The sequence below is a fragment of the Grampus griseus genome (assembly GCF_964374135.1).
Source record: "Grampus griseus genome assembly, chromosome: 4".
Taxonomy (NCBI): domain Eukaryota; kingdom Metazoa; phylum Chordata; class Mammalia; order Artiodactyla; family Delphinidae; genus Grampus; species Grampus griseus.
In genome coordinates, this window is record NC_138997.1 from 112,372,545 (window position 1) to 112,391,068 (window position 18,524).

General features: G+C 39.3%; 1 protein-coding gene across 2 annotated transcripts in view; it reads right to left on the reverse strand.

The window, feature by feature from the left end:
• Positions 1–260: 260 nt before the first annotated feature.
• Positions 261–18,524, reverse strand: part of PAPSS1 (3'-phosphoadenosine 5'-phosphosulfate synthase 1) — a 108,718-nt gene continuing 90,454 nt past the window's right edge. For both annotated transcript variants that reach the window (XM_082653504.1, XM_082653505.1), the window contains exons 11-12: positions 15,941–16,170; positions 261–964 (exon numbers count right to left, since the gene is read on the reverse strand). In XM_082653504.1, the coding sequence (XP_082509630.1) occupies positions 826–964; positions 15,941–16,170 (369 nt within the window). In that variant the 3' untranslated portion in view covers positions 261–825. The remainder of the gene's footprint in view (positions 965–15,940; positions 16,171–18,524) is intronic.

Sequence of the window (18,524 nt, forward strand, 5' to 3'; positions counted from 1 at the left end):
ACCATCTTAGGTATTTAAGAATATTAGAGAGATATTTGGGGAAACAGGTTGAGCTTTTGGATGGAATGAGAATGCATTATTATTTTCCCACTTAAAAATTCACTCTGAAACAGTGCCTGGAACTAATTATTATCAATAGATTCCAGTAATGAAAGATGCCTGACGCCTGTATTTTCCCTTCCCCATGAGAAACTTCTTCACAAGAAGGATAAGGTATGTGTAAACAAAACAATATTTTTAAAAAGTCACATAAATAAGCCAAAAAGTTTAATTTTATTGAATAAAGTTCATTCAGGGCTTACATAGATATTAATATACTTTAGATTATAACAGCTGAGAGATCAATAGCTGATGGGAAGGAAGGAAGAAAGCAGTTTGTACTTTCAATGTAGAAAAGAAAATCTAAATGCTACAGAGGTCTTGTAAAATTCCCAAAACAAGGTCTAGCCAAGTTTATTGTTTAGTGGATTTTTTTCTTTTTTCAAGAGATGAAAAGTGAGATTGAATGTGTATACTATTGGTTACAACTGATATAACAGCTTGAAAAATAATGAGACAGATGCATAAATATAATACAGAAAGACTGTATTGTAGGAATATTTAACTATAGTAAGTGGAAAAGATACATTAAAACCAGGAGTGTGTTACACTAGTTCAGAACAGAACTCATAAGGCAGACCAAAACTGATGCTAGTTAAGGAAAAGGGTCTGTTTTTAGGAAGCATGTCCATACAGATACCACCACAAAGAAATGCCAACAGTAACTACATGGTCCCCTCTTGTTACTCAGTGAGGTGTCAAAGGTGAAATGACTGGGTTAACAGCTTAAGCTTTCTCCAAGGATTTGTAGTATTCCATCAGCACGCTCCAGGCCTTGGGAGCCATGAAACCTTCAGGAGGTTTCTGGCCTTCTCGGGCAAGTTTGCGCATTCGTGTTCCTGAAATAAATTCAAAGTCTTCATGGCTGAAAGGGAGAGAAAAAAGAAAAATATTTCACATTTTAAAAAACTTAGTTATAGTGAAATTTTAAAAAAACATTCGTTCCTTCTGTTCATGGAAGACAAGCTTAATGAAAAAAATATCTGGATGAAATGTACTACTTATGAATATCAACCTGATTTTAAGTTTGTCATTGAGCAAAAAACACCACACTATCAAAACTTACAAAAAAAACCAACAAAAAAACAATAATGATCCCTCAGGTTGCCCTTTTATAGACATACCCATTTCCCTCCCTCCTCCCCAACCCCTGGCAACTAATAATTTAGACATTTTTTAGAAAAACATCTAATTTAGATGCACATATTGAAAACTTTTTAGGAAGTCTGAATCTGGAAAGCTAAATGCATTTTGGAACATTAAGAGAAAAACTGGAACTTAAAAAATAACAACAGCACGTAAGTAGCAGTAATTAATATTATTCCATTGATAAGCTATTACACAAAGGTAGTGTTAGTTCTTTTCACCTTCACACCTACAAAAACACACAAAAGCCCTTAGACCATTAAGCACAGAGCACCTATGGCTATGACACATACTGTCTACTGGTAATTTCAACCTCTTCCCTCAAACAAGGGAACCGACTAGATAGCAGACCCAAGAACAGAGCAAGAGTTCTGGGTCACTCAAGTCACCAGATCACATCCCCTGTTTACTCCTAGTCAGCGACTGTATGTTCCATCCCCACTTTGCTATTTGTGGAGTTAATCTGAGAATTGAGTGAAACCATAAACTGCAAATGCCCCTTGTTTCTAGAGGTAAGCCAGGTATGTTTTAACTAATAATCACACTTCTAGGAATCTACGTAAAGGAAATAATCAGAGATGCCAACAAACATTATGCATAAAGATAGCTGTCTGAAAACTGTTTTATGATAGTTAAAATGTTGTAAATAATCTAACAGTTGAAGGTCTAAGTAAACTGTGGTACAGTCCTGAGCAGAATTACATAGTCATTAAAGTATAGTTAAAGATCGGATAAAATGTTCACGATGTAATAATGGGAAGTGAAATAATCAGGACGCAAAACTTTATATACAATACCAATGCAATTTTGTTAAAATAAGGGGGTGCGGGGAGGAGAAGATCATAAAGAAATACACCCAAACGTTAATAGTGGTTATTTCTATGAAGTGGTATCACAGGTGCTTTTAGTTTTGTCATGATGTTTTCTGCAGTTTTCTACAATGATGATTTATATTATCAATATCAAAATAAAATTTTAAATAATATATTATTATCAATAAGAGCTTATTTTTAAAATCTCTATCCAAAAGTGATTTACAAATTTTAAATAATGTGACCTTTAACTGATCTGAAACCTCAATCATTTAGAACACTGCCCTGATGAGAGCAGATAAACAGGATGCTGACATAGCATTACACTCCCTATTCTGGCCCAACAGGAGTTACAATGGCTATTGATTCACCCCTAAATGACAGACATCAGCAGTAAACAGTATATCTGAACAGTGCTGGGACATACAGCATATTCAGTAAATAATGACCAGTGATCAAGTACTTTATTAGCTTTCTAACTAGGAACTCAGTAAATATTTGGTGAAATATGAAAGAGTGAAAAGGTATATGTACAGAAAATTTTTATTCAATATAGAACCATTTAGAGTCTTATACAAGTCACTAAAAACGGGTAAGAAGGGGTTTCTGATTGCTGTGGTTCATCTGAGCTCCTTATATATTCCCTTTCCTCTAAATCTGGACTATTCACACTAGAGGTTTCTACATGCCCTTCATGACCTCTTCAATAGTCATCTTCCGATCTAGCTTCTCTCTTGACCTTGCTCACCTCCACTTTATTGGGGGAACCTGGTTCACTTAGTCTATCTATGAGCTCTTGGGTTGTCCACTTGGTAGGACTGAGCTCCAGACCAAGGAAGAATTATTGTGATTTCCTCATGATCCAGTGTGCCCCAGTTTCTGGCCTCTCCTGCTTTTCTAATTTGCACTGTCTGTGTGCTCAATGACCCGACTGCTCACTGGTCTTCTGAACATTGGACTTGGTTATATTATCACCAGCCTCTACGTATCTTGCATCTGGCCTGTCCTTAGGCCTGCCCACTACTGTTAGTTCCTAAGATCAACTTGACTCTTGGTCCTGGATCTAGGTTTCCCTCTCATATTTGCTGCTGTCCCTAACTCTGGCCTTTCCAACTCCCCAGTGAGGTACCCAGACTTTAATGAATGTCCTACCCCACTCTGAAACACCTAAGAGTCTGAGAGTTTTATTCTGGAATGCTACACATACAGGATAAGAATATTAAAAAGTGGGCTTCCGTGGTGGCACAGTGGTTGGGAGTCCGCCTGCCGATGCAGGGGACACGGGTTCGTGCCCCAGTCAGGGAAGATCCCACATGCCGCTGAGCGGCTGGGCCCGTGAGCCATGGCCGCTGAGCCTGCGCATCTGGAGCCTGTGCTCCGCAACGGGAGAGGCCACAACAGTGGGAGGCCCGCGTACAGCAAAAAAAAAAAAAAAAAAGTGTAACTCATTTAATCAGCCACAGGAAAATCAACGTTAATGCTTTATAATCCCATCTCTTGCTATTAAGCAGAAGTCAGTACTTCTTTAACTCAGGCATGTGACACCTTCCCCTAGTCACCTGTCCGCTCTTCTATTCCCTGCACTATCAGAAAGACAGGAAGATATACATTCAACTCGATATTTCAACAACTCTCATCTTCTTAGGTAAAACATCTTTTAAATGTCTGCTCACATTTTCAAAGATGACCGAAGAAAAGGAAAGTTTAACAGATATTGCTCCAAAGCAAGATGGATTCAAGTAGTTTAAATCTAGGGAGTATCTCCCACTTCTATCATGTGTTCAATGTGCAAGGAAAGTCAAATCTACTATAATAAACTGGCCCATGCAGATGTGTTGGTTACAATAGTTCAAATATGAAGTAAGCTATCATCTTTCTCTTACATAAATGACTACAAACTTAAGGGGAGAAAAAGAATTGACTGCATGTGAGATGGGCCTAGGAAGAAAGCAAGACTATAAGAGGAGATTTCCAAAAAATTCAGGAAAGGTTGATAAATTTTTAAATTTATCAACACTAAAATGAAAACCCAGTTTGAGAAAATGGATAAGCTCTCCAAGAAAGAAGACTTGCCAAAAGGGAAAGCATTTGTCGAAAGAGTAAGAAGAAAACCAAGATGATTATATGCAGGTCATGGAAAAAGAAAAAATTTTAATGTGAAGGCCACAGAGGGGCTAAGGAAGATGACCATGGGGGGGCGGAAAAATCCACTGGATAAACGCATCAGAATTTAAATTTTCTTTAATCAAGGAGTTTCAGTGGATGATGAAGGAAAGAGATGGAGTGGTAAAGTGGCGGAGACACACAGTGGAGAAAAGATTTTCTTTTTTTTTTTAACAAGAAAAGGGAGGTCTTAGCATGTGTATAGGCAGAAGAAAATAGTGGCATAGAATGAGACAAGGGAGGAGGATGAAAAGCCAGGAGAGGGTAACAGGAAAGAAATGAAAGACGGAGAAGTCTGGGATGAAGAACACACAGAAAGGAGCTCTGACAAGGAGGGTGAAAAATGAAGAAAAGAAGAAATAGTGATGACGTGGAGTTAGAAAAAGATGAGGCGGTTAATGCAAGATGGTCTCAACCTTCTCAATAAAAATGTAAGGTTGTCTCCTGTGGGTAAACAGAACCTGTGTGGGAATGAACTGATAATAGGATCCATCAACACAGTTTGGTGACTATCTCTAGGCTAGAGAGGTTACCCCTCAGGGCAGGGCTCGGCAAAGCAGCATCTGGAGAGGAAGTCAAGGGTGTGGAGGGGTCCAGATCTCTCCAATTGCATCTAAAAAACCCTCATTCCAACCTGATGTAAAACTGGTTAGTTCAGCTGAGAATCATTTGACAAATATTGCTTGAATGTTTTAGTTCCTTAGGAGGGTCACTTATCAATTCCCTAAATAAGTGTCATTAAGGAAAATTATGACCGTAGATCTTTCTGGCCATGTCAATTTAAAATTTTGAATTCAGAAAGGAAACCCTGTGTCCCATGCATAAAGTACCTGTTCCTGATGGGGCAATGAAAAAGAAATGAGGGAGCAGCTTGTAGAATGACTCTGTCCTGACTTTGTAATTAAAAGGAAAAAGCCAGACCAATTAAAGTCCTTTCTTTCCTCACAATGCCAAACAGTCTGAAATCCAGAAGTCGGCTTGCATTCCTTCTGAAATTGAATTTTAAAACCAAAGTCCCTGGGTACCTCTTTTCCTGATGCTATTTCACACTCTATCTGCCCCGCATGCCACAAGCATTTCTTCATCGCATGAAACGGGAGTTTCTGCTGCCACATGCTGGTGGTTCCACTCCACCCTGGCTACGGAAAACATTTATTTCCCTCTGCCTCAGACTTGTATTTCTATCCCTCACATGAGGATTTTATTTTTTTATCAGAAGTCAGGTGCAAGGACTTGACACTAGAGTCACTATCTGTAATCCAATCACAGTTTTCACAATTACATCTTCAAATGGATAGCATTTTACAGAAAAAAATAAATCAAGTTAAAAACTGAGGCTTTTGGGGAATGCTCTAAAACGAGCTCTGAACTTCTTTACCTGTGAGTAATCGGGAATCTGGCAGAAGCAGAAAAGGCTACTAAAGCTTAGGCTTTCACTACAAAGCAATCCTAGCTAGTCCATCAATTACACTCGTTAACCCATCTCCATGGCACCTGAAAAAGGAAATGCAAGTCTGCTTTTTTTTCTTCCCTTTTCAAAACCACTTGGTCACAGATTCTTACAATCCACAGCTGACAGAACACCTCCTCTCAAAACACACACACACACCAAAAAACAAAACAAAACAAAAACAACTGAAGGGGAAGGGGTTAGAACGCAAGGACAGAAAAAGCACACCCCTGTGGGTCCAGCATCTTGTCCCATGTGGGACACACAACTACATATGGCCAGCATCTTGACCAACTGCAAAGTACAACAGCTCTTGGCCACTTGTTGAAGATTTTAATTCTTTACAAATATCTGCTGTCTCTCGGTTCACATATGTGGCCATCAGAGCCACCAGCACAAGCTGTCAGACAAGAAGCTGGGGTCAGCCCAGGGGCCTTCAATTTTATCTCTCAAAAGTTCATATTCAATTAGACCAGCTTTTTAAAAAATACTAATTAGATGATAAGCAATCAGAGACGCAAAGGGGAGCTTCTCTGATAGAACTAAAAATAATGGTAGTAACTTATAAGTGAATCTAATTAACTATTTGGGGGCTAACTACCTTTCATTTAACTCGAAAGAAACTCATATATAATACAGTATACATAAAAACACTAAGAATTCTCTTCAAATACAAATCATCTGTTCAAAACCAGATAATTAGTTATTTATGGCTTTCTTTCCAGGAGCCAAAAAGCATGGCATCATGCATGACAAATTTAACAATTTTTGTTTCCAAACCAAAGACCAACTGAAATACATGAAAAATTTAATTGTCTCGAACTAATTTATCAAAATCCTTAATTCATCATGTTTTCCTCCCCTCAAAAATCTTATAAATAAAAGCTAGAGAACAGCTCCTATCAGACATTCAGTCAAACAAGAAGTTTCCAGGGAAGCCTACTCATCTTTCTTCCAACCCCCCTGTTGCAAGCTACCTAAACCTAAACCATCATTTCATTCATTCTTGCCTGCACTAATGCACACCTTCACGCTGGCTTCCCTCTTATCTTTCTCTTTTCTATACTGCTAGGTCATTTCTATACTTTTATGTGCCGTGTAGTAGTTTCAAACTTGTTTTTGTTTTAATAAACACAGCAAGTATAGTTACTTTGTAATCCATGTCTGGTAATTCTAGTATGTGAAGTCTCTGCAGGTCTGCTTGTGCCAACTGTAGTTTCCCTTTTTTTTTTTTTTCCTTGCTTTGGTGCTATGTTTCCTTGTATACTTTATCATTTTTTACTTAAGCTGTTCATTACGCTTGTATAATTATTTGTGGGAATAAATTGAGGTCTAGGACACAGGAGTAATGCTCTAGCGACAGTCTACATTTGCTTCTGCTGAATATTTAGAAGCATGTCCAGTTAAGAACCACCAAAAACTAATTTCATGGCTTGAGGGCTTTTGGGTTGTTTATCTGTTTTCTTTTGATACAACCCGGGTAGTATGAGTTTGGCCCATGTGAACAGTTCTGAGCTTTGAAGTCTAAAGCTCAGGGCTGTGCTCAGTCTCCTGGGGTAGGGGAATGGGTGGGGTTTCCTTCAGATTCTCTCTTAACTACCTAAGGTGGGAGGGAGCATCAGCTTAATGGGAGTGTCTCCTGTTGGGACTCCCCACCTCAGTCAAGACCATGGAAATCAACACTCAAGTTTGCTAGGTCAACCAGGACAGAAGCAACTTCAACACTCAACTTACCTGAAGTTCTAACCTTCATTTAGTGGCTTAGCCTCACCGTTCTTACCATCTTAGCAGCACCACAATACTTTCATGAAAACGTTTTCCTTTATCCAGAATTTTTAGTTCATTTCTCAGGAGAATCAACCTGTATAATCCAACTTACCTAATTACCAAAAACCTGAACTTCCCAATATTTAATGTACATGGTAACAACACACTATCTTTTCAAAATCTATTCCAGTGTGTACCTTTCAAAGAACTGCCTTATCTAGTCCCCGTCTCATCCTCCTCCTTTCACTCTCTTTTCCGGCCCACCCTGGCCTTCTTCCCAAACCCTCTGAGTCTATCTCACCGCAGCACCTTTGCATGCACTTATCCCTCTGTCCAGAATGCTATTACCTCCTTCTTTACCAAGGGAATGCCTAACTCATCTTTTGGAGCTCAGCTCAAATGTCTCTTGCTCCAGGAACCCATCCCTGATAACCCAGACTTGGTCACACAAGTGCTAGCAGAGCTTCCCACAAGTCTTCCGCAAAGCACATGCCATCCTTAAGTGGTTTACTGTCTGTCTTCTCTAGAATGTAAGTCCTATGAAGGCAACAACAATATCTGCTTGTTTCCAACCACAGTGCCCACATTTAGCAATGACATGTACGTAGTAAAGACTCAACAAATAGTTAATAAATGAATAAAGCATAGCAAAGTTGGAAAGTTTTATACTAATTTCAATGTAACATGTTGACTTTAAAACAAGACACAGCATATATAAAATATATAATTTGACTTTCAAAAATATACATAGTATTATGTCCCTAATTATGATTAAAATGTATAGTAAGAAAAGATAATGCAATAGATTTTAAATTAGACCTTATCAGTTAATGGTTATGCAATAACCCCCTGCAATAAAATATGTGCAAAATGTACAAACACAGGACAAGATTCATTGGCAAGTTCATGCAGTTACAGTCAGACTTCTACAAGTTTTTAAAAGGAACATCAAAATTAATAAAAACAAAGCACGTTATAAATGAATGGAAAAGACAGTTCCCCAGTACTCTAACAGAAATATTTATGTATGGCAAAGACTACATAGCAAGAAAGAAAAAGAAAAGAATTCACACAAGAAATATTTCAGGGGTCAATATGACAAGACCTGGATGTGAAGAGTGAGGTGGAAGGATAAAGGACTTCAAGATTCTACACAACGGGGAGAACAAGTAACTAAGGAAATTTAGGACTTGGAGATAGATGAGGGGAAAGGTAAAGTTGCTTCTGGGCATTTTAAATAATAACAAGAAATCTAAGCAGAAAACACCCATTGGCGTGGTAGATAGAATTCTAAGATGGCCTTCATGACCTTCACCCCATGGTGTTACTACCATGATATGTCCTTATATGGCAAAACGAATTTTGCAGATGCCATTAAAGTTGCTAATCAATTGATCTAAAATACTGAAATTATCTGAGTGGGCCTAACCTAATCATTAAAGCTCTCTAAAAGCAAATATTCTCAGATGACAGCAGTAGTCAGAGATTTGAAGCCTGAGAGGGATTTGACCTGAGGGAGGTTCTACTGCTGAGATGAGGGGGTCCACAAGGAAGACTCTCAACGTGGCTTCTAGCTGCAGAGAGCAATTCCCCCGCACTGTGATAGCCAGTAAGAAGATGGGGAGCTCAGTCCTAAACCCGTAAGGAACTGAATTCTGCCAACAAGAGTCATCTTGGAAGTTGATTCTTTTCAGAGCCTTCAGATAAGAGCCCAGCCTGGCCAGAGTCCAGCTTGGCCCACCCAGACTTCTGACCTAAGGAACTGTGAGGTAAGAAATGAGTCATGTTTTAAGCCACTAAATTTGTGTCACTTTGTTACACAGCAATAGAAAACTAACATAATTAGCAACTTGGAAACACTGAGGAATAGCTTTAAGAGTCACCACACAGAAACCACTAGAACAGATGAGCTTTCCCGTAGAAAGTAAATAAAAGAAGTTAAGAATACATGAGAAAAGCCTTGAAGGACGCCTCTAAGTAGAATGCTTTTAAAAAATGACACTAATAGGGCTTCCCTGGTGGCGCAGTGGTTGAGAGTCCGCCTGCCGATGCAGGGGACACGGGTTCGTGCCCCGGTCCGGGAAGATCCCACATGCCACGGAGCGGCTGGGCCCATAAGCCATGGCCGCTGAGCCTGCGCGTCCGGAGCCTGTGCTCCGCAACGGGAGAGGCCACAACAGTGAGAGGCCCACACGCCACAAAAAAAAAAAAAAAAAGACACTAATAGTACATGATTTAAGGTATACTCTAGCATTAAAAAGTATGAAAGAAGTACTCTACTGATAACATGGAAATAACCAGACAGCAAACATTTATGTCCACCTGTCCCTTCACTGACCCATTTCCACCAGGCACTCTCACTCATGTGCACTCTCTTTTTGGTGAGTTGCTACTTCAATAATCTCAACCTAAATTTTGCATTTATCTATCCAAATACAAAGAAGATTTACTGCATAAAGGAGAAAAAAATAGAAATAGCTGAATTATCTCTAAAAGTTTGTAATATCTGAAAGAATGGGCTTTAATCTTGTACTCCTAAAACTATATTTCCTTGAGTCATTATTACAGCTAATATGAACCTACTTAACTTCCTAAGTATAAACAGATGATTTTTATCATAATTCTTATCAATAATATCTTGCCTGTAATCTTGATGAAGTTTGTTTCTTTCTCCCTAAGCCTTGCCTTACACTGCTATTTAATCAAATCAAAAGCTACAAAATCATTAATTACATAAAATGTGGCATTGAATAACATCCATTAATCAAACATAAGACAACCTCATATGTGCATAATTAATAACTGTGTTTTCTCACTACATCAAAGACTATCGCCTTTCCACAAAATTTTAATCACTTTCCAACACACCCCATCAACTTAATTATATTTGAACATAAATATAAAAAAATTAGAAAACTAAGGCAGTTTTAAAGCTTCCCAAGTTACAATTTATAAAGATTTGGTAACTCAAAAAAAATTCCAAGAAAATGAGCCAGTTATGCAACTAATATAGAATTCATCACTGGAAAATCTTATGAGAACTGATGTAATTATTTAGCTTTTGAATGATTAAAAGAGAGACTTAAAGAAATATTACACAGATTTAACAAAACATGAAAGTTATCAAGGGTTTCCCAGCACATCATTCAGCTACATACAGATGGGTTCTAGGATCCTGTGTGTGATTAAATCAGCTGATCACGCAAAGAAACCACAGGAAGGAAACACAGCGGCACAAGAAGTGTAAAAGAAAAGCTCAACTCTATTTAGTTTTGCTTCCTTAACTCATCAAAATGGAAACTCACCTAAGTTTTAAGCATTTGGCCACTAGCAGAACAATTCTATTTCTCACCCCTCACTCTATAAGTGATTAATTGTTACTTTCAGAACAAGGTTATGCTCAAACATCTTGTACACAAAGTATACAAATAAATTGCACGCTGGGTGAGAAGTGAAGGGTTGCCCTGCCCAGGATTCCATCTCTGACACTATACAGTCTACAGATTTGTAGGAAGGCAAGGCTACCCTCTGTGGGGCGGGGGGGGGGGGGGGGGGGGCAGGGGGGGCTTTCAAAAGAACTGTCAACGGGTAATCCTCTCTCCAGTCTAAGGAAATTAAAATCTCTGATGGTGGCCCTACATATTTTGAACCACAGAAGGACAGACCTATATTTTAAACTTTTTTATTTTCCTTAACATTTAATTTGTACTTTCAATCATCTTTTGCAGTAATATAGTTCAAGGTTTACTCTAATTGCTTTTTCTTTAAAGAAATTTTCTTTAAGCTTGTAAGGCATCTCTTTGGTCCATTTACAGCTCTCAGCACATCACTTTTATAGCTGCACTTTTTTTTAGACAGTGAAATTGTAGAATGTGTGTATGTATGTATATAAGTATATATATATAGACATACATAAACACATTTATTTTTAGGGCAAAACAAAACACGCCACGATTTAGAGCTATTTCTAGGTATTGGCAAACCCTGATTTTGTACAAGGGTAAAAATATTCTGGTTTATTGCAAATTCTTCTCATGGTGTGGTTCTGAAGTATACTGTAACCTGGGCCACAACTTGGATCTTCAGAAAATAATAGTCTCGAGTGGCCACACCAAGGCTATTGGGAACAGTCAGGAGTTCTTTCATATTTCCCCAAACCAGCTATCCAATAAGCCTTTTCTGTTCATTGACTCATAAGGTTTTCCTGTATATTGCTACAGTCCATCACTCAGAGAAGACTGCTATCATCTAAAATTATGCATTTTCTCCAGAATTATTATCCTTAAACGAGAAGCCAACAAATCCCTCAAACTCCATTGTTAGGAAAAAGTTTCTTTTTCCTTCTTGTCTGCACCATTACAAAAAAGGCTACAACAAGTGAGGACACAGGGTTAGGATCAGCGTTATTCCTGAATCGCAGTCAACTGCACAGTATCAAGGGAAAAAGGATGAGCGCTCTCAGATTAGAAGTTATTAGACTCAGTCAGTTTTTAATTAGCACCTGCCAGTAGAGGTGAACTGATAAAACATAAATTAAAAAGAGCCAACCCTCCATAGCCATTGTTTCCACATCCAAGGATTCAAACAACCTCTGACTGAAAACATCTGGAGGTAAGGGGAGAATTCCAGAAAGTTCCAAAATATAAACCTGTAAAACCAAGAGCGGGTTTTTTGAAAGGGTAAACAAAATCAACAAACCTCTAGCCGGGCTCACCAAGAAGAAAAGAGAGAGGACCCAAATAAACAAAATAAGAAATGAATGAGGAGAAATAACAACTGATGCCACAAAAACACAAAAGGCCAAAAATAAAACTTGAATTTATCATGGGCAGGCAACTACTTACATAGCATTTACAACTATTTACACAGCATTTATATTGTATTAGATACTGTAAGTACTCTAGAGGTAATTTAAAGTAGAGAGGAGGATGTGTGTAGGTTACATACAAATACTATACACCATTTTATATAAGGGACTTGAGCAGCTGCAGATTTTGTTACCTGTGGGGGGTCCTGGAACCGATTCCCCCCCCCCAGATACTGAGAGACAACTACTTACTGAACATGAATTGCAATTTATACTAAAAAAGCAGGGGTACTAAATAAGCAGATGTAATTTGTACTAAATAAGCATCAATCAACAAAGCATGAAGCACCTACTAATGTAAAAATAACTAGGAGCTACGATTCCCGGAAATGACTACAGGTTTTGAGCTAGAAGGGAATCAGCTCATCCACTGCCATCACTGTAGAGAGGAAGAAACAAGGCCAGAGGTGACACAGGAATCTCAAGTCACGCAGGAAGCACAGGGCTAGCACTCATACCTTCTGATTCTAGAGCCTCACACTGCCACTCAAATTTAGAGTGTACTACCTGCAGGCGTACCTCATTTATTGCACTTCATTTTGTAGCGCTTTTCACATATTGAAGGTTTGTGGCAACCCTGCATCAAGCAAGTCTGTTAGCGTCATTTTTCCAACAGCATTTGCTCACTTCGTGTCTCTGTGTCACAGTTTGGTAATTCTCACAATATTTCGAACTTTTTCATTATCATTATATTTGGTGATCTATAATCTTGGATGTTCCTACTGCAATGGTTTTGGAGCGCCGTGAACCACGCCCGTATAAGATGGTGAACTTGATCAATAAATGTGTGTGTTCTGACTGCTCCACCAACTGGCGGTTCCCCAGTCTCTCGCCCTCTCCTTGGGCCTCCCTATTCTATTCCCTGAGACACAACAATATTGAAACTAGGTCAGTGAATAACCCTACAATGGCCTCTAAGTTTTCAAGTCAAAGGAAGAATTGCACGTGTCTCACTTTAAATCAAAAGCTAGAAATGATTAAGCTTATTAGTGAGGAAGGCATGTTGAAAAGCAAGACAGGCTGAAAGCTAGGCTTCTTGTGCCAAACAGCCGAGCTGTGAGTGCAAAGAAGTTCTTGAAGGAAATTAAAAGTGCTGCTCCAGTGAACGCATGAATGACAGGAAAGCAAAACAAGCCTTATTGCTGATATGGAGGAAGTTTTACTGGTCTGCACAGATGATCAAACCAGCTACGACATTCCTTTAAGCCAAAGCCTAACCCAGAGCAAGGCCCTAACTCTCTTCAATTCTATGAAGGCTGAGAGACGTGAGGAAGTTTAAGAAGAAAAGTCTGAAGCCAGCAGAGGTTGGTTCATGAGATTTAAGGGAAAGCCACCTCCATAGCATACAAGTGCAAGGTGAAGCAGCAAGTGCTGGGGTAGAAGCTGCAGTAAATTATCCAGAAGAACCAGGTCAGATCATTAATGAAGGTGGCTACACTAAACAACGGATTTTCCATGTAGATGAACAGCCTCCTCTTGGAAGATGATGCCACCTAGGACCTTCACAGCTAAAGAGAAGTCAATGCCTGGCTTCAAAGCTTCAGAGGACAGGCTCTCTTGTCCTTTGGCCTCTCTAATGCAGCTGGTGACTTTAAGTTGAAGCCAATGTTCATTTACCATTCCAAAAATCCTACTGTCTTCAAGAATGATGCTAAATCTACTCCGCCTGTGCTCTATAAATGGAACAACAAAGCCTGGATGACAGCACATCTGTTTACAACATGGTTTACTGAACATTTTAAGCCCACTGTTGAGACATACTGCTCAGAAAAAAAGATTCTTTTCAAAATATGACGACTCACTGACAATGCACCTGGTCACCGAAGAGCTCTGATTAAGATGTACAACGAGAGTAATGCTATTTTCATGCCTGCTACCACAACATCCATTCTGTAGCCTGTGGATAAAGGACTAATTTCCACTTTCAAGTCTTCTTATCTAAGAAATACATTTCATAAGGCTATAGCTGCCATAGATAGTGATTCCTCTGATGGACATGGGCAAAGTCAACTGAAAACCTTCTAAAAAGGATTCGTCAGTCTAGATGCCATTAAGAACATTTGTGACTCCTGGGAAGAGGTCAAAATACCAACATTCACAGGAGTTTGGAAGAAGCTGATTCCAACACACATGGATGACTGGAGGGGTTCAAGGCTTCAGTGGAGGAAAAAACTGTAGATATGGTGGAAATAGCAAGAGAACTAGAATCAGAAGTGGAGCCTCAAGATGTGACTGAATTGCTGCAATCTCACAATAAAACTTAAACAGATGAAGAGTTGCTTCTAACGGAGGAGCAAAGAAAGTGGCCTCCTGAGGTGGAATCTACTCCCAGTAAGATGCTGTACAGATTTTTAAATGACGACAAAGAATTTAGAATATTACATAAACTTTAGCTGATAAAAAGCAGCGGCAGGGTCTGCGAGGACTGACTCCAATTTTGAAAGAAGCTCTCTTGTGGTCAAATGCTATTAAGCAGCGTTGTGCGCTATCGAGAGACCGTTTGTGGAAGGAAGAAAGTTCACTGCTGTTCTGCTTTAAGAAATCACCACAGCCCCCCCCACTTCAGCAGCCACCATCCGATCAGTCAGCAGCCCTCAACACCTAGGCAAGACTCTCCACCAGCAAAAACATTACAACTCACTGAAGGCTCAGATAATAAAGTTTATTTTTTAGCAATAAATTATTTTTTAATTGAGGTATGTAAATTGCTTTTTTAGAAATACGGCTATTGCGTACTTAATATACTACAGTATAGTGTAAACACAACTTGTATATGTACTAGGAAATCAATATATTTGTCTGACTTGCTTGCTTGAGATACTTGCTTTAATTACAGTGGTCTGAAACCGAACCCACAGTATCTCTGAGGTATGTCCGTACCGATATTATCTATAGATAGCAATAAAAGTGTGTCAGTCAAAGGAAGATAGATACATGCTCAATACTACCAGTAATTTGTATTAAAAGGTTGTTATTTTTTTGCTCCTTCTAAGATCTTTGAAGAAAGAAGTTGCACTCTCAGTGGTCAAGAGCACAGGCTCTGGAGCCATACTGCTTGAGTTCAAGTGCTGAGCTGCCATTTACTGGCTCTGTGACCTTATGCAAGTTATTTGAACTTTGTAGCCCTCAGCTTACTACCAACCTACAAAAGGGGGATAATAATTGCACCTACTGCACAGGATTATTATGGGGTATTAATTACAGGTATTAATACCTGTAAAGCAATTATGACAGTGCCTGTTCACCCAACGATTATACAAACATTAGTTAAACTCACTCTCATTACATAGATCCCCTGGGCTTACCAGCAAAATCATCATTAGGCCTTGGTACTAAGTCCTAAGCACTTCTATGTGCTCAGTAATATGGCAGACAGAAATGTCATTACTGCCCTTAAACACTTCACAACAAAATTCCTGAGATCATGAACCATGCAACCAGATTCAATTTTTATTTCTACTTCTAACTTCTGAAATATTGAGAAATTCGTTTCCCTGGTTTGCCTTTCTCTGAAATGGGTACAACAAAGCTTGTCACTGATAAGTTATAGTAAAGATGAGACAATGCGTTAAAGCCCTCGGAGCAGCTTAGAGCACAAAGTGTTTCACAGATTCGTGCAGAGACTGTAAAGCTTACTGCTCAGAGTCATAGTAGTCCATCCGCTTCTTCTTCTTGTTATAAGCCGCGACTCGAAAGGGAACTATTTCCAAGGTGATTAGGCCAGGGGCCATGGTCAGCACTTTGGCGCCATGAGTTGGCTCATAGAGACCCTTCCCTGTTTCTGGGTGAGGCATGCCAGCAGGGTCTCGTCCAACGATGTAAAAGTTGGCTCCTGCAACCATCCGTGCTCTGCAATGCCACTGGACCTAGAACAAAAATTTTCCCATTAGATAACCATGATTTTATGACCAGCACTTAGGAGTAATAAGTGGCTAATAAATGCATATACTTCTTATACAGTCAGTATCAGTAGGAAATCTCAACAGATTAAAATGTTCACTTTGGGAAGCGAGAAACAAAACTGGCAACCCCTCGCCTTCCAAAAAATCTAAAAGTATATGTGGTATGGATGTTTATGTATACGTATCTATATATTTGTTTTACTGGTAAGAGATATGTGAATGTACATCTGTGTCTATGTGTAGGATTTCATACAACTACTAGATGTCATTTATATATAGTTCAAAATCTAATATGTTGGTTAGAAATCAGGCTAGTGGTTGATCCTCTAAGACAGGCAACTGAAAGGGGCTTCTGGGGTAACGATAATGTTCTTTTTTTCTCCGCAGCTTTATTGAGTATAATTGACAAATAAACCTGTTTATATTTAAAGCCTACAACGCAATGATTTGATACACATATACATCGCGAAATACCACAATCAAGTTAATGAACACATTCACTACGGCACAGTTACCTTTTTGTGCCTACGGTGAGAGCACTTAAGATCTACTCTCTTAGCAAATCTCAAGTATGCAATACAGTATTATTAACCGCAAACACCATGCTGTACAACAGATCCTCAGAACTTACTCATCTTATAACTGAAAGTTTGACTACTTTGACCAACCTTGGAAATAAAAGCTTGTACCTAAACCACTTCGATGTTAGTTCTAGGAGTCCCTGGTAATGTTGTTTCTTGACCCAGGATCCAATCCGGGTGCTGGTAATCAGAGCATGCTCACTGTAAGAGTTCACTGAGCTGTGTGTACACTGTGATGTATGTACTCTTCTCTATGTTATACTTTAATAGGTTAAAAAAAACTGGATGAAAATTATTTAAGTTATATGAATATTTACATAAACCGGTACTGAGAAAATCCTGTCACCTAAATGATTACTACCTAAGATACAGGTAAGAATAAAACAAGGTGTTGGTTGTGACTAATAGCCAGGCTGCATCCAGAGCTACCTCTGTAGCCTATACTTTCACATTAATACTGTTCAAAAACAAAAATTAGTCAGTCTAACACCTAGAACTATAGAACTTTAGAAGTTAAAGTAACTAAGAGACCGTCGTTCTCATTAAAACTCCAAGGAAGTAAACCCTCAAAGGTTAAGTGACTCGGCCAATAGAGTGTAGGACCAACCCAGGTCTACAAACATGGTCTTAGCTCCCTTTCAGTGTGTGGCTCCATTATTTAGTGATTTACAAAACCATCTCGGTTCTGTGTGAAAAGAGGTATAAATGATGACCACTACACATCACTTTCATTTTATCTCTCTTGATAGTTTCTCTTCTACCAAGTACTTTATTTTTATTAACATAGTTCAGAAAGTGCAAGAGCACAGGGGCAATCCCATACCCTACGCTTGAATTGGTCACCCTGAGGAGTTTCAACTTTTTTAGTTGTTTCTACAGATATTTACCTCTGTATTTCTTTTTCTTTTAAATATTTATTTATTTATTTGGGTGCACCGGGTCTTAGCTGCGGCACGCGGGATCTTCAGTTGGGGCACGCAGGCTCTAGTTCCCTGACCAGGGATTGAACCCAGGCCCCATGCATTGAGAGTGCGGAGTCTTAACCACTGGACCACCAGGGAAGTCCTTACCTCTATATTTCTAAGCAGCATGTGTACACTGCTGCATCTCGACTGTTTAATTTTAGATACTATATACTGTCATCCTCGATATCTGTGGATGCTCATGTCTCACAGTCAGCCCTCTGCACCCAAGTTCTGCATCCATGGATTCAATCAACCAAAAACTATGTAGTACCGCAGGTATTTACTGAAAAAACCTGTGTATCAGTGGACCCGCACAGTTCAAATTTGCATTGTTCAAGGATCAACTGTAACATAGCCATTATTCCCACATGACTTATATTTCCTACTGTAAAAGAAGATATGGGACTTCCCTGATGGCGCAGTGGTTAAGAATCCGCCTGCCAATGCAGGGGACGTGGGTTCGAGCCCTGGTCCGGAAAGATCCCACATGCCATGGAGCAACTATGCCCGTGCGTCACAACTACTGAGGCCTGTGCTCTAGAGCCCACGAGCCACAACTACTGAGGCCGGCATACCTAGAGCCCGTTCTCTGCAACAAGAGAAGCCACTGCAATGAGAAGCACACGCACCGCAAAGAAGAGTAGCCCCTGCTTGCTGCAACTAGAGAAAGCCTGCGGGCAGCAATGAAGACCCAACATAGCCATAAATAAAAAAATAAATACATTTTTTAAAAAAAGAGAAGAAGATATTTGGCTCTTACTCCACTGTCTCA